At 42.2% G+C, this 16,707-nt stretch overlaps 1 protein-coding gene across 1 annotated transcript in view; it reads left to right on the forward strand.

The window, feature by feature from the left end:
- YJU2 (YJU2 splicing factor homolog) overlaps positions 1–16,470 on the forward strand; it is a 24,651-nt gene extending 8,181 nt beyond the window's left edge. Inside the window, exons 4-8 of the mRNA XM_058163361.1 lie at positions 2,698–2,832; positions 6,068–6,249; positions 7,967–8,087; positions 8,446–8,608; positions 15,910–16,470. Coding sequence (XP_058019344.1) covers positions 2,698–2,832; positions 6,068–6,249; positions 7,967–8,087; positions 8,446–8,608; positions 15,910–16,031 — 723 coding nt within the window. The 3' untranslated portion in view covers positions 16,032–16,470. The remainder of the gene's footprint in view (positions 1–2,697; positions 2,833–6,067; positions 6,250–7,966; positions 8,088–8,445; positions 8,609–15,909) is intronic.
- Positions 16,471–16,707: the final 237 nt, after the last annotated feature.

A 16,707-nucleotide genomic window follows, 5' to 3' on the forward strand; every position in this document is an offset into this window, starting at 1 on the left:
TTCCTTTCCAACCTAGAACATAGTATAATAGAGTTGGAAGGGACCTTGGAGGTCTTCTAGTCCAACCCTCTGCTCGACGAGGTCTCACTCATCATCTTCAGGCTGGTGTCTTCAGCTTCGTGCTTCTCGAGCAAACCTTATATATATGTATGTATGTATGTATGTATGTATATTATTTATGGTTTTTTTCCTTTAATAGAATAGAATAGAATTTTTTTTTTAATTGGCCAAGTGTGATTGGACACACAAGGAATTTGTCTTGGTGCATATGCTCTCAGTGTAGATAAAAGAAAAGATACGTTCATCAAGGTACAACATTTACAACACAATTGATGGTCAATATATCAATATAAATCATAAGGATTGCCAGCAACAAGTTATAGTCATACAGTCATAAATGGAAAGAGATTGGTGATGGGAACTATGAGAAGATTAATAGTAGTGCAGATTCAGTAAATAGTTTGACAGTGTTGATGGAATTATTTGTTTAGCAGAGTGATGGCCTTCGGGAAAAAACTGTTCTTGTGTCTAGTTGTTCTGGTGTGCAGTGCTCTATAGCGTCGTTTTGAGGGTAGGAGTTGAAACAGTTTATGTCCAGGATGCGAGGGGTTTGTAAATATTTTCACGGCCCTCTTCTTGATTCGTGCAGTATACAGGTCCTCAATGGAAGGCAGGTTGGTAGCAATTATTTTTTCTGCAGTTCTAATTATCCTCTGAAGTCTGTGTTTTTCTTGTTGGGTTGCAGAACCGAACTAGACAGTTATAGAGGTGCAAATGACAGCTCAATAATTCCTCTATAGAACTGAATCAGCAGCTCCTTGGGCAGTTTGAGCTTTCTGAGTTGGCGCAGAAAGAACATTCTTTGTTGTCCTTTTTTAATGATGTTTTTGATGTTTTAACATATATGAGTGCTTGGTGAACAGTACGTTGTCTGGGTCAGTTTACTTTATACACAATAGTAATAACAATGATAATACTGTTTACATGATAATATAAACCTGTATACTGCACGAATCAAGAAGAGGGCCGTGAAAATATTTACAGATCCCTCACATCCAGGACATAAACTGTTTCAACTCCTATCCTCAAAACGACGCTATAGAGCACTGCACACCAGAACAACTAGACACAAGAACAGTTTTTTCCCGAAGGCCATCACTCTGCTAAACAAATAATTCCCTCAACACTGTCAAACTATTTACTAAATCTGCACTACTATTAATCGTTTCATAGTTCCCATCACCAATCTCTTTCCATTTATGACTGTATGACTATAACTTTGTTGCTGGCAATCCTTATGATTTATATTGATATATTGACCATCATTTCTGTTCTAAATGTTATACCTTGACGAAGGTATCTTTTCTTTTATGTACACTTGGAGCCTATGCACCAAGACAAATTCCTTGTGTGTCCAATCACTCTTGGCCAATAAAAATTCTATTCTATTCTATTCTAATAATCTTTCAACTTCTAACATTTATGTATGCGTTGTACAGTAGTGGCCAAAATTGTGGAAAGCTTTGTTGTGTATTTTCTAAAACTAGCTAATAACACCACCTTTTTTTTAGAGTAGTACCATAAACTTATATATCAACGGAGATAATTTAATCAAGAATGTAATGCAATAACTTTTATGAAAGATTTGCTATTAGAATAACAGTTACAGTATAAAGAAGAAAAGTGAAACACGTAGGAAAAATGAGACATACAAAAATTATCACCATAGTAAAAACGGAGGTGTACAAAAATTATCACATCAGTTAATAGTCGGGTAACCTTTAGCATGAATCACGGCCTTATAACGTCTTCCCATGGAGTGAACCAAGTCTTTTAGTTCTGCAGCTGTTATAATGTGAAACCAAGATTGAATGATTGTTTCTATTAACTGGGTTTTATTCTGACAATTTTCTTTAGTCGGCTCCCTAGGTTTTCAATTGGGTTAAGAAAATCTGGGCTATTCCCAGGCCATTCCAGCAGTGAAATAGGATTATCTTGAAGCTCCCCCCCCAAAAAGTGGGGTTATTAGCCACCAAACCTCAAAAATACACTTTTTCCCAAAAGGTTTCCACATTTTTGGCCACTACGGTAATTATAATGTGTTATTTTATGTAGTAGGACACATAATAATATTTTCCCAATTTCTACTTTCTACCTCTTTCTTCTAACCCTTAATAAAACAATTCCCATATTGAGAGGTGTTACGTATCTATCCATCACCTCTTGCCCTTTTTATTTTTTTCAACTCTTAACTAACCTTTTGACAAATCTCAGGAAAGATTTTGACAAATCTTTCAGGAGAGGCCTCTGCAGCGGAGAAACAAACTCTGGATGGACGCGCAAGGCACCCCCTGGCTTCCGTGTTGCCGCCAAAGGGTTTATTTTCGGGATAGGTCTTATTTTGGGGAAAACACGGTAGAACTTGACGTGACCTTGATTCTATCCCTTTATTAACGCAGCCTAGTTGAGGACTACCTGTCACCTTGTGTTACCTCCAAAGTTAGGGGACGTAACTGCCTGCTATTCTGTGCACAGCGCATAGGGATATTTTTTTTTGCAGGATCTTTTTTGCTATCAGGTGTAAATTTTGTGACTCAGCCTGTTCATTAGAGCAGCCGAACGTCCTCGGCTTCAGCCCTTCCAGTGACAGATCAGAGAAATTAAACCTGTTCTCTCTTTGTCCTATTCTCTCTTCAGACAGACCCTGAAAACACAGATTACGCCATGGAGCACGGAGCTACCCGAAACTTCCAGGCCGAGAAGCTGCTGGAGGAAGAAGAAAAACGCCTGCAGAAGGAGAGAGAAGACGAAGAGCTGAATAACCCCATGAAGGTGGGGTTTAACCAATCCTTTGCCTAGAAAGGAAATTTTATTCTACCTTTTTTCTAAATCGACTCTGGGAGAGCAAGAACTCAGCGCTTGGGAGAATTTATTAATTAATTAATTTATTTTATTTATAATTTAATTTCTATACCGCCCTTTCTCCCGAAGGACTCAGGGAGCCATATTGCAGCCATATTTAAAAACACAAAATACAAACAGCAAATTTAAAACAGAATTAAAATCAAATATTTAATAGGCCGAATCAAACTAAAACGGTCATAGGCCGATGTAAAACCCATTTAAAAATTTCAATTTAAAATTACGCTTAGGCCAGTCCCGCACGATGAAATAATAAAGTCTTAAGTTCACGTTTGACGGTCCGGAGGTCGGGGAGTTGGCGCAACCCCGGAGGCAGCTCATTCCAAAGGGTTGGTGCCGCCACAGAGAAGGCTGTCCCTCTGGGGGCCGCCAACCGACATTGTTTGGTCGACGGCACCCTGAGGAGGCCCACTCTGTGGAAGCGCACAGGTCGTTGGGAGGCTATCGGTGGCAGAAGGCGGTCTCGTAAATAGCCCGGTCCTAAGCAATGGAGTGCTTTAAAGGTGATAACCAGCACCTTGAATTGCACCCGGAAGGCTACCGGCAGCCAGTGCAGGCCGCGCAGGATAGGTGTTATATGGGAGCAACGAGGTCCTCCCTCTATCACCCGTGCAGCCGCATTCTGGACTAGCTGGAGCCTCCTGGTGCTCTTCAAGGTTAGCCCCATGTAGAGAGCATTGCAATAGTCCAGGCGGGAAGTAACGAGGGCGTGAGTGACCGTGCGTAAGAAGTCCCGGTCTAGGAAGGGGCGCAACTGGCGAATCAGGCGAACCTGATAAAATGCTCCCTTGGCGACGGCTGTCAGATGTTCCTCTAAGGACAGCCGATCGTCCAGGAGAACGCCCAAGTTGCGCACACAATTGGCTATCTTTGTTCGGTTGTTTTTATATATTCCTGTAGGTAGCGTATTTTTCAGAGTATAAGACGCACCTTACTTTTTGGAGAGGAAAATGAGAAAACAGCTGATTGGCAGGTGGATCGGCCTCCCGAAATACCCCCCAATCAGCTGTTCCCAGAGGTGAATTTTAGCAACCGGTTTCTTGGTTGTGAGCTCTGTGCTTTTCTTTTTTTTGGCTTTTTTTTTTCCCAGCCTCTGAAACTCTGTTTCAGAAAAAACTTTTTTCTGCCTCTGAAAGCCTCCAAAACAGAACTTCAGAAAAAAAAGCCTCTGAAGCTCTGTTTGGGGGCTTTTTTTTCCTGAAGCTCTTTTTGGGGGCTTCTTTTCTGAAGCTTCTTTCGGCCTCTGAAATTTGAGAAACTGGGCGGGGCTACGTTTGGAGTATAAGACGCACCCAGATTTTCACCCTTTTTTTGGGGGGAGGAAAGCGTCTTATACTCCAAAAAATACGGTATATTCCTCCACTTAGGACTGGCTGCTTAGTGACCATTCGAAGTTATGGCACACAGGGACACACAAACACACTGCAGTCACGTTACCAAATTTTGGGCACGCAGCAACTCTTTATTTCCTACCTTTATAGGTTTTATAAATAAATAATATGAAGGGCCTCTGTGGCTCAGACTGGTAAGACAGTCTGTTATTAACAGCAGCTGCCTGCAATTACTGCAGGTTCTAGTCCCACCAGGCCCAAGGTTGACTCAGCCTTCTATCCTTTATAAGGTAGGTAAAATGAGGACCCAGATTGTTGGGGGGGGCAATAAGTTGACTTTGTATATAATATACAAATGGATGAAGACTATTGCTTAACACAGTGTAAGCCGCCCTGAGTCTTCAGAGAAGGGCGGGATATAAATGCAAATAAAAAAACAACAACCAAAAAACACAGCAAACTTAGCCAGGAGACCTTCCTTTTTTCCCCATAACAACAAATATGTGAGGTGGATTGAGCTGAAAGAGTGTGACTGGCCCAAAATTACCCAACCAGCTTTTATGCCTTAGGCAGGACTAGAACTCACCATCTCCTGGTGATTGACCCTGAGTCAACCAGATAGCTTTCCTGCCTAAAGTAAAACTAGAACTCACAATCTCCTGGTGATTGACCTGGTCACCCAGCCGACTTTGCTGCCCGAGGGAGGACTAGAATTCACCATCTCCTAGTGATTGGCCCAAAGTCACCCAGCTGGTTTTCATGCCTAAAGCGGGACTAGAACTCATTGTCTCCTGGTGTTTGGCCCAAAGTCACCCAGCCGGCTTTCATGGCTAAGGTGGAACTAGAATTCCCTGTCTCCTGGTGATTGGCCCAGAGTCACCCGGCTAGTTTTCATGCCCAAGTCAGATCTTGAACTCACCATCTCCTGATGATTGGCCACTACTGAGTTTAATTCTCCATTCTATAAGAGCCACACCAGAAGAAGAAAAAAATAAACACTGAAAGTAAGTAGATGTTCCACTTTGCTTTTTTGCCTCTTGTTCTCATCCCAAAGCTAGATTTCCCAAAGGCCTCTGGATTTTCTTGTGTTTTTCCTTTCTTTGAAAACATTTCGCTTCTTGTCCAAGAACCTTCCTCAGTTCTAACTATTAGTTCTAACTAACTATCCTCCGAGTCCTAATGTTGTGACCGAGGCCCAAGTAGTGATTACCAGACGCAATTCAGTCCTGAACAAACATATTTTATTAAACCAGCTGAGAATTAATTCATTCTCAGCTTAGTCCAAAACAAATTCTTCATAAACGGACCTTTGGCCTTATCACCAATGTTTGTTGTCTTTGGCAACGTGCCAAAGGCTTTTCTTGGCAAAAACCCCACAAAGTTCAAGAGACACCAAATAGAAATGGATGTAGTAAAACTGCTTTCCTACAAAGAGCCCAAGAGCCATTGCTGTTCTTTTAAGCCTTATGGGAGGGGCCAATCATCTCCTGGCCTTACTCCCAAGTCGTCCTCTCTGCTTGAGCTGCTCTTGCCTTCTGGCAGCTCTTTACATGCATGCACTAGGAACAGGCTCCTCCTGTTCCTCTGCCTCTCTGCTGTCCGCCTCTGGAGGCTCCGGAGTCTGTGCATCGCCCCCACATGGCCCTGGCCCCATCTCTGCCTTGGATGCAGAGCTCTCGTCCAGGCCTTCCCTGACTCCAGGACTGGCCCATTGTCCTCCTCACCCTCCTCACTGTCCGACTCCACTTTCAACTCCGCAGGCTGTTGGCGGACCACAACACCTCACACCTTTCTGTTTTTTTTAATCTTTCCAGGTTTTGGAGAACAGAACCAAGGATTCCAAACTAGAGATGGAAGTTTTGGAAAACTTGCAGGAGCTGAAAGAACTCAACCAGCGCCAGGCCAATGTGGACTTTGAATCCATGTTGCATCAGTACAAAGAGTTTGAGGAACAGCAGAAACAGCGGGAATTGGAGGAAGACGAGCAGGAAATGAAGTGAGCCTCGAGAATCTTGTCCCGGGATCTGCTCTTACCATTTTTTGTTGGGATCTTTGATGTTGTCCTCAAGGACAGTGGTCACCAACCTTTCGGACCTCAAGGACCACTAAATTCATAATTTTCAATCCCGCGGACCACTAATATGATCTGCCTAATGACCGACTGGGTGGGTGTGGCTAAGTGGTCATGTGACTGGGTGGGCATGGCCAACGCGACGCCATTCATGTCAAGGGCCAGCCTCTACTCGCCCCTCCTTTCCCAGCCACTCCTCACCTGCCCGCTCGGGCTCCTTAGGGCCCCAACAGATAGCAGTGGTTGGAGCTAAGCAGCCACCATGAGAAAGCGTCCATAGTTTGAGGACTACCTGATTTAGTGCCATATAAAAAATGCAAATAATTTTTCGGCAGACTACCAGAATTTTCTCACGGACCACCAGTGGTCCACGGACCACCAGTTGGTGACCGTTGCTCTAGGACCGTGATGGCGAAACTATGGCACGCTCAGCCAGCTGGTCGTTGGGTTTCCGGTGCTCTGGCGTTCTCTCTGGTTTCGGCACTCTGTGCCAAAAAGGTCTAGGAGTATCTCCCACCGGTATTATCTGCAACTGGACTTCTGCTGTCCCAATCTAGAGGCAATCCTGAGGTTTCATAATGGATAGCTTTTGATAAATACATTCTCCATGAATCTCTCCAAGGTGCCTGGAAGCCACCAAGCTTGGGGGCCATTGCCATGTTTTGTGGCCAGGAATTCTGCAGGTCCGTGATGACTGATGGGCTTGGTTTGTTTTTTTTGCAGATGTTTCATGATGTTTCATGATGTTTTGCAGATGGTGGGATTCAACCGATGTAACAACCGGTTCGCTGAGCGCACGCGCTTCTGGTTGGGGAATTCTGGGAGTTGAAGGCCACATATCCTCTAAGATGGCCAGGTTGTGTTGTGACCGAGGCCCAAGTAGCAATTACCAAACACAATTCAGTCCTGAACAAACTTATTTTATGAAAACAGCTGAGAATTAATTCATTCTCAGCTTAGTCCAAAACAAAGTCCTTCATACACAGTCCTTCCGTCTTATCACCAACCTTTGTTGTCTTTGGCATCTTGCCAAAGGCTTTTCTTGGCAAAGCCCCACAAAATTCAGAAACGAAAGATGCCGACTAGAAACAAATGTAGCAACGTTGCTTTCCTACAAAGAGCCCAAACACCGTTGCTGGTCTTTTAAGCCTTACGGGAGGGGCCAATCATCTCCTGGCTTTATTCCCAAGCTGTCCTTTTTGCTTTAGCTGCTCTTGCCTTCTGGCAGCTCTTTGCATGCATGCACTAGCAACAGACTCCTCCTGTTCCTCTGCCTCTCTGCTGTCTGCCTCTGGAGGCTCCAGAGTCCGTGCATCGCTCCCAGATGGCCCTGGCCCCATCTCTGCCTCCAATGCAGAGCCTTCATCCGGGCTTTCTCCTGACTCCAGGACTGGCCCATTGTCCTCCCCAGCCTCCTCACTATCCAACTCCGCAGGCTGCTGCTGGTGGACCACAACAGGTTGCAGGGGGCAAAACTGCTAGCGAACACCTGTGGAATTTCAGCTAAATATTTGCAGATGCGCTGTTGAAAGATAAATACCCTGTGATGACTGCACACACTGTCTTTCAACTCCTCCTCCATGCTGTCTTCCTTGTTGGCTGCCAACCCATTTATCTCTTCCCCCTCTTCTTTCTCACCCAGATCCATGCTGGAGCAAGCGCAAAGCCGGAGGCTGCTGGAAGATTCCGATTCAGAAGAAGACCTTCCTCCAACTCGGCCAAAGCCCCTTGCAAAAGGGAAACCCACTGACATCCTGCAACAGGTATGGAAGGAGTCCTTTGAGAATCTCCAAGAGGTCGGCTGATGTTATGGAGAAGGATTGTCCCTCCGCACGGGGTCTCTTCTTGCCTTGAGCAGTGAGGTTGCAAACCGGGCGATCTCCAAAGCAGAGGTCTCCAACCTTGGCAACTTTAAGACTTGTGGACTTCAACTCCCAGAGTTCCTCAGCCATTGAAAAATTCAGGTGGTTTCAGTAGACATCGAGACCTAACACACAAGCTAGGAATTACAACCCTACATTGTTCGGTGTCGCGACCACTATATGCAGCTGGGATGGTGTCCACTTTGACCATAGCTGCTTTTTAGCGTAACCCTTGGTGTGTCATTTCCTTCCTTCCCAGGATTCAGAGCCACAAGCTAAAAAGTCCAAACTTGAAAGCTGGGAACGGAGTGTGGGAAAACTCTCGGTGAAGACACAACTGTCGGGATTGGTGACCGCCAAGAAGAAGCCCATTTCCGGGGCGGCCAATGGATTGGAGAGCCGAGAGCCACCATCAGAAGCAGGTGAGGAGGGCAAGACAGTTCCAGGGGAGAAAGAGAGACAAGGGATCTTCAGGGGGAGAAAGGATGGAGGCAAAAAAAGAAGTGATGTTGAGTTGAGTTGAGTTGAGTGGGTTGGGTTGGGTTGGGTTGGGTTTAGTTGGGTTGGCTTGAGTTGAGTTGGGTTGGGTTGAGTTGAGTTGTGTTGGGTTTAGTGGGGTTGGTTTGGGTTGAGTTGAGTTGGGTAGGGATTAGTTGGGTTGGCTTGGGTTTAGTTCGGTTGGGTTGAGTTGAGTTGAGTTGAGTTGAGTTGAGTTGAGTTGAATACACATAGTCCTCGATTTACAATTTCAACTAAGCCCAACATTTCTGCCACTACGTGAAACATTTGCTAAGTGAGTTTCGCCACGTTCTACGACTTTTCCTTGCCACAGTTCTTATAAGCAAATCACTACAGTTGTTTAAATTGGTCACACAATTATTAAGTGAATCCATCTTCCCCATCGACTCTGCTCATCAGAAAGCCGCAAAGGAGGATCCACATGACCCTGCAACCATTATAACTGTGAATCAGTTCCCCAGCGTCTGAATTTTGATCACACGTGACCATTGGGATGTTTCAACGGTCGTAAGTTACAAGTCGCTTTTTCCAGCCCCATTCCAACTTTAACCGGTCACTAAATGAACCGTTGTAAGAGGAGCAATGCCTGTATTTTATTTGGCCAGGTGTGATTACATACATGAGTTTCTGTCTGGTGCAGACGCCCTCAGTGTTCCCTGATAAGAGACTCTTGCTAACTTTATTTATTGCATTTTATTACAGGATTTTATTTATTCAGATTTATTTATTTATTTATTTATTTATTTAAGCAAATTTTTATACTGCCCTATCTCCCGAAGGACTCAGGGCGGTTTACAGCCCGATAAAAATACTTAATAGAATAGAATAGAATAGAATAGAATAGAATAGAATTTTATTGGCCAAGTGTGATTGGACACACAAGGAATTTGTCTTGGTGCATATGCTCTCAGTGTACATAAAAGAAAAGATACCTTCATCAAGGTACAACATTTACAACACAATTGATGATCAATATATCAATATAAATCATAAGGATTGCCAGCAACAAGTTACAGTCATACAGTCATAAATGGAAGGAGATGGGTGAAAGGAACTATGGGAAGATTAATAGTAGTGCAGATTCAGTAAATAGTTTGACAGTGTTGAGGGAATTATTTGTTTAGCAGAGTGATGGCCTTCGGGAAAAAACTGTTCTTGTGTCTAGTTGTTCTGGTGTGCAGTGCTCTATAGCGTCGTTTTGAGGGTAGGAGTTGAAACAGTTTATGTCCAGGATGCGAGGATGCGATACAAATATAATACAAGATAAAACACTAAATTAAAAAACTTATTTAAATAGGCCAAGATTTAAAATTACAATTAAAATGATAAAAACCCCATTAAAATTAAATTTAAAATTAAAATTCTAGTCCAGTCCTGGTTGATTGATTGCAGGAAGTCCTCAACTTACAGCCATTCATTTAGTGACCATTTGAAGTTACGACAGCACTGAAAAAAAGGTGACACACCCATTTTTCACATTCGCAGCATCCCCACAGGGTCACGAGATCAAAATTCGGCCGCTTGGTAACTTGACTCACGTTTACGACGGTCACATTGTCCCGGGGTCACAGGATCGTCTTTTGCAAACTTCTGACAAGCAAAGGGGCTGCCAGGCTCACTTAAGAACCCGGTTACTAGCTGTACAACTGCAGGGACTCACTCAACAACCGTGGCAAGAAAGGTCTTAAAATGGGGCAAAACTCAAGTATCTTGCTTAGCAACAGATATTTTGGTTTCAGTTGTGGTTGTGAGTCAAGGACTCTTTGCATAACTGCTCATCACTCATATGCATGCGCGTGCGCACACATAGACTCACAGATCTGATAGATGATGGTGCTTTCTGAACTTGGTGGTTTTGTTGCAAACATTTCATGACCCAACTAGGTAACAGCATCACTTTTAGAAGGGAGTGTTGAGTTAGAATAGAATAGAATAGAATAGAATAGAATAGAATAGAATAGAATAGAATAGAATAGAATTTTTATTGGCCAAGTGTGATTGGACACACAAGGAATTTGTCTTGGTGCATATGCTCTCAGTGTACATAATCATCAATTGTGTTGTAAATGTTGTACCTTGATGAACGTATCTTTTCTTTTATGTACACTGAGAGCATATGCACCAAGACAAATTCCTTGTGTGTCCAATCACACTTGGCCAATAAAAAATTCTATTCTATTCTATTCTAAAAGAAAAGATACGTTCATCAAGGTACAACATTTACAACACAATTGATGGTCAATATATCAATATAAATCATAAGGATTGCCAGCAACAAAGTTACAGTCATACAGTCATAAGTGGAAAGAGATTGGTGATGGGAACGATGAGAAGATTAATAGTAGTGCAGATTCAGTAAATAGTTTTACAGTGTTGATGGAATTATTTGTTTAGCAGAGTGATGGCCTTCGGGGAAAAAACTGTTCTTGTATCTAGTTGTTCTGGTGTGCAGTGCTCTATAGTGTCGTTTTGAGGGTAGGAGTTGAAACAGTTTATGTCCAGGATGTGAGGGATCTGTAAATATTTTCACGGCCCTCTTCTTGATTCGTGCAGTATACAGGTCCTCAATGGAAGGCAAAGGAATGGAGTTTGCTCTTTGTTTATATATACCAGTTTGCACTATCAACTCTTTCTTGCAGCAACGGTCATAAGCAGTAAAATTTGTTACTGCCGGTTCTGTGGGCGTGGCTTGGTGGTGGTGGGGTAATGTGACTGGGTGGCCGTGTTCAACTTTTTTCTTTTTAACTTTTAAAAGCATTTTTTCTACAACCTCTTCGGCTGAAGAGGTTGTAAAAAATGCTTTTAAAAGCTTCTGACAATCAGGCAAGTCAGCTGGGATCGTCAGAGGAGCCTTTTCAAAGGATTTTTTTCTACAACCCCTTCAGCCGAAGAGATTGTAGAAAAAAATGCTTTTAAAAGTAATAAAAAAAACCCCTCTGATGATCGTGTGGCTCAGCTGAGAAGCGGGGGGGGGAGGGGGGGTTGCGCAGGGATTTTTGCTACAGGTTCTCCGAACCACCCACCACCATCGCTACCGGATCAGGCGATCCGGTCCAAACCGGGAGCATTTCACCCTTGGTTGTAAGGATAACGACCAATTGTAAGCCATTTTTTTCAGGACTAAAGTAACTTCATTAAATGGACAGTTGTAAGTTGAGGGCTTCCTGTATGGTGTGAACTGCTTTAGTTCCAACAGAGGGCAGCATGCAGCTGTTTAGTCTAAATTTGTAAGCTAATTGGGATCACGAGGAAAAAGTTCCAAGATATTCCTGAAACTCTAGGCTTGATTATTGCCAACAGGACAATGTGGATGTGCCTTGTAATCCACCAGGAATTAATCTGGGCTCCGGAATCCATTTTCCATTTTTTTTGTGCTCCAAATGATCTTGTAATCAAAGTCGGTGTTGCCTCTTTTGGCATCTCTGTCTCTGTTGAATTTTTATCCTGGAAATGTTTCTGAAATGAAAGAGTAAATGGGTTGTTTCAAAGGACGAGAATCAGGTTGTAGATCAGTGTTTCTCACCCTTGGCAACTTTAAGATGGGTGGACTTCAACTCCCAGAATTCCCCATCCAGCATGATTGATTGATTGATTGACTGACAGACAGATGCACACACAAACAATAAAGAGATAGATGACAGAGGGAGATGGATAGATGAATAGATAGACGTAGAGATAGATGATAGATTGATTAAATAGATAAATAGATGGACAGATGATAGACAGATAAAAGATGGATAGATAGATGGATAATGATAGAGACAGACAGACATTAGATAAAGGATAGATAGATGATAGATAATAATAATGAGATGGATAGATGGTTAGCTAGATTGATTGATAGTAAATAATAATTGATAGATGATATACAGTAGATAAAATATGATAGAAGATGATAGATAGACAGATGGTAGAGAAAGGTTCTGAAGGAACTGGCAGACGTGATCTCAGAACCACTGAACTATATCTTTCAAAGATCCTGGAGCACAGGGGAGCTGCCAGAGGACTGGAAAAGAGCTGATGTAGTTCCCATCTTCAAAAAAGGAAAAAAAACAGATCCAGGAAACTACAGACCTATCAGTCTGACCTCAATACCGGGGAAGATTCTGGAAAAGATAATCAAGCAACGAATCACCGAACACCTAGAAGCAAACAAAGTAATAACCAAAAGCCAACATGGGTTTGTCAAAAACAGATCATGCCAGACTAATCTTATCGCATTCTTTGACAAAATGACAAAATTAGTAGACCAGAGGAATGCTGTTGATATAATTTACTTGGACTTCAGTAAAGCATTTGATAAAGTAGACCATAACCTACTACTAGATAAAGTAGAAAAATGTGGGTTAGACAGCACCACCACCAGATGGATTCGTAACTGGCTGACCAACCGCACTCAACGTGTAGTCCTCAACGGAACTACATCCACATGGAGGAAGTATGCAGTGGAGTACCCCAAGGCTCTGTTTTAGGCCCAGTACTCTTCAACATCTTCATCAATGACTTGGACGAGGGATAGATGGGGAACTCATCAAATTTGCAGATGACACCAAGCTGGCAGGAATAGCTAACACTCCAGAAGATAGGCTCAAGTTACAGAAAGATCTTGACAGACTTGAACATTGGGCGCCATCTAACAAAATGAAATTCAACAGTGAAAAAGTAAGGTTCTACATTTAGGCCAAAAACAAAATGCACCAGTACCGTATATGTGGTACCTTGCTCAATAGTAGTACCTGTGAGAGGGATCTTGGAGTCCTAGTGGATAACCATCTAGATATGAGCCAGCAGTGCAGCAGCTGTTAAAAAGCCAACACAGTTCTGGGCTGCATAAACAGAGGATAGAATCAAGATCACGTGAAGTGCTAGTACCACTTTATAATGCCTTGGTAAGGCCACACTTGGAATATTGCATCCAGTTTTGGTCGCCACGATGTAAAAAAGATGTTGAGACTCTAGAAAGAGTGCAGAGAAGAGCAACAAAGATGATTAGGGGACTGGAGGATAAAACATATGAAGAACGGTTGCAGGAACTGGGTATGTCTAGTTTAACAAAAAGAAGGACTAGGGGAGACATGATAGCAGTGTTCCAATATCTCAGGGGCTGCCACAGAGAAGTGGGAGTTGGGCTGTTCTCCAGAGCACCTGAGGGTAGAACAAGAAGCAATGGGTGGAAACTGATCAAGGAAAGAAGCAACTTAGAACTAAGGAGAAATTTCCTGACAGTTAGAACAATTAATAAGTGGAACGACTTGCCTTCAGAAGTTGTGAATGCTCCAACACTGGAAATTTTTAAGAAAATGTTGGATAACCATCTGACTGAGATGGTGTAGGGTTTCCTGCCTGGGCAGGGGGTTGGACTAGAAGGCCTCCAAGGTCCCTTCCAACTCTGATGTTATGTTATGTTAAAAAAAGAGATGGATAGATGGATAGAGAGAGATGAATAAATAAGATAGATATAGGTAGATCAAGATAAATATAGATAGATCAATAGATCAAGATAGATCAAGAGATAGATAGATAGATAGATAGATAGATAGATAGATAGATAGATAGATAGATAGATAGATAGATAGAAAATAGATAAAGATATAGATAAAGATAGATAATAGATAAAGATAGATAGATGAGATAGATAGAGATAAAGATAGATAAAGATAGATGTAGATAGATAAAGATAGATGATAGATAATAGTAATGAGATGGATAGATAGATGGTTAGCTAGATTGATTGATAGTAAATAATAATTGATAGATGATATACAGTAGATAAAATATGATAGAAGATGATAGATAGACAGATGGTAGAGAAAGAGATGGATAGATGGATAGAGAGAGATGAATAAATAAGATAGATATAGATAGATCAAGATAAATATAGATAGATCAATAGATCAAGATAGATCAAGAGATAGATAGATAGATAGATAGATAGATAGAAAATAGATAAAGATAGATAGATATAGATATAGATAAAGATAGATGATAGATAAAGATAGATAGATATAGATAGATGAGATAGATAGAGATAAAGATAGATAAAGGTAGATGTAGATAGATAAAGATAGATGATAGATAATAGTAATGAGATGGATAGATAGATGGTTAGCTAGATTGATTGATAGTAAATAATAGATTGATAAATGATATACAGTAGATAAAATATGAGTAGATAGATGATAGATAGACAGATGGTAGAGAAAGAGATGGATAGATAGATGGATGGATAGAGATGAATAGATAAGATAGATATAGATAGATCGATAGATAAAGATTGATAGATATAGATAGATAAAGATAAAGATAGATGATAGATAGATAAAGATAGATAGATATAGATAGATGAGATAAATAGATATAGATAAAGATAGATGATAGATAGATGATAGATAAAGATAGATGATAGATAGATAAAGATAGATAGATATAAAGATTTATTTTATTTATTTATTATTTATTATATATTTATTATAAATAAATAAAATAAATAAATAAATAAATAAATAAATAAATAAAGATAGATAAAGATAGATGATAGATCGATAATAGACAGACAGATGAATCAGAAAGGATGCTTGTGAAACTCTGCAGAGCAAAAACAGAGGGATATTCCCTTTGTGTGTCATCGATGTGGCCACTTCCCCTTGAACAAAGAGACAGTTAGACAGAAGATCAAAAGCATCAAGGAGCCATCTCCTTCATCTTCTCCCTGATTCAGGTGGCAATTGAACTTCAATTCGGCAGTCACCTGACCACATTTTTATGACATTTCTACCCACAACTGGCATTTATTTTGTGGATTTTTGTGGCAAAAACGCCCCATGGGTTCATTTATATGACCACCACAAGAAAAAGTCATCAACTTTGAAAGGTTTTAAGTCAAGGACGACTTGTAGCTGAATCAGGTTAGTTAGCTGGGCAATACGCTTTACAACCGCCATGACTTACCGTCATAAGTCAAGCACCACATGTATTGAGTTAGTTTTTAAGGGGCTTGGTTGGAATTGTAATGCCAAAAACTCCTGCTAAGGGGACCTCTACCCTTCGCCGTGCCCAAGTGGGAAGGGACTGAGCTTCTGTCTTTCTTAAGGGTCGGGGCATATGGGCTCAATCGTCCAGGATCTGAGAAGTCTGAGTTGGGAAGGGTTGGCGAAGTTCCTTTGTTGTCTTTCTGCAACTGTTGAATTGTCACATCTTCGTCTAGGAGTTGGAGAACAGCACGGTCTCGGCGCTTCTACAGCAACCCTGCCCAGCTCAAACACGGGGGTCTCTTCCCTTCGCCTTCTGGGGGCTTACTCTGACAGTGACGACAGTAAAAGCGACTGAATTCTTGTGGGGGGGGGAAGACTTGTGGGGTTACAAGAAGACCTTCTCCAGCCCCACCCCCACTTCTGAGGAGAGAAACCAGCTGAAATCCAAGATGTCCTACTAGATAAGACCACCAGCGATCACTTTTCCCGCCCAGCAAGAAAAGCAAAGAGCATTATTTTGTTTTTCACCCAAGATGAAGTTGGTTGAGAGAGTGGTGTCCTTTCTCAAGTATTTTTTGGTGGCCCGGCTGGGGCGAATAGAAGGGAATCCAGGGTGTGTGAGTGGCAGGCCGGCATGTATGTGTGCAAGGGCAGCTCAACTTATGCGAATGGGCTAGCGCGCATGCACATGCGCGGGCAGCTCGACTGCAAATTGTCTTGCGTGTGCGTCCCAGCCCGCCACTTGCATGGCCCGGTTCCAAATAGGTCATGGCCCGGTTGCGGGCTGCATCCCAGGGGTGGGTGGGTTGGGGACCCCTTTCTTAATGGACCTCTTGAAGGACCCAATCATCTGATGTCCTCAGTTGACTGAAAATAACATAGATCTCACCCCCATCTCTTTTTGTCGTCTGACTCAATATTCCTCAAACTCCAACAACTTTTAAGATGTGTGGACTTCAACTCCCAGAATTCGTCTTAAAATTGCTGAGATGGACAAACTTTAGTGGACCTGAAACAAAAGATGCCAGAAT

This window comes from Ahaetulla prasina, chromosome 1 (genome assembly GCF_028640845.1).
Source record: "Ahaetulla prasina isolate Xishuangbanna chromosome 1, ASM2864084v1, whole genome shotgun sequence".
In the NCBI taxonomy this organism is placed as follows: Eukaryota; Metazoa; Chordata; class Lepidosauria; order Squamata; family Colubridae; genus Ahaetulla; species Ahaetulla prasina.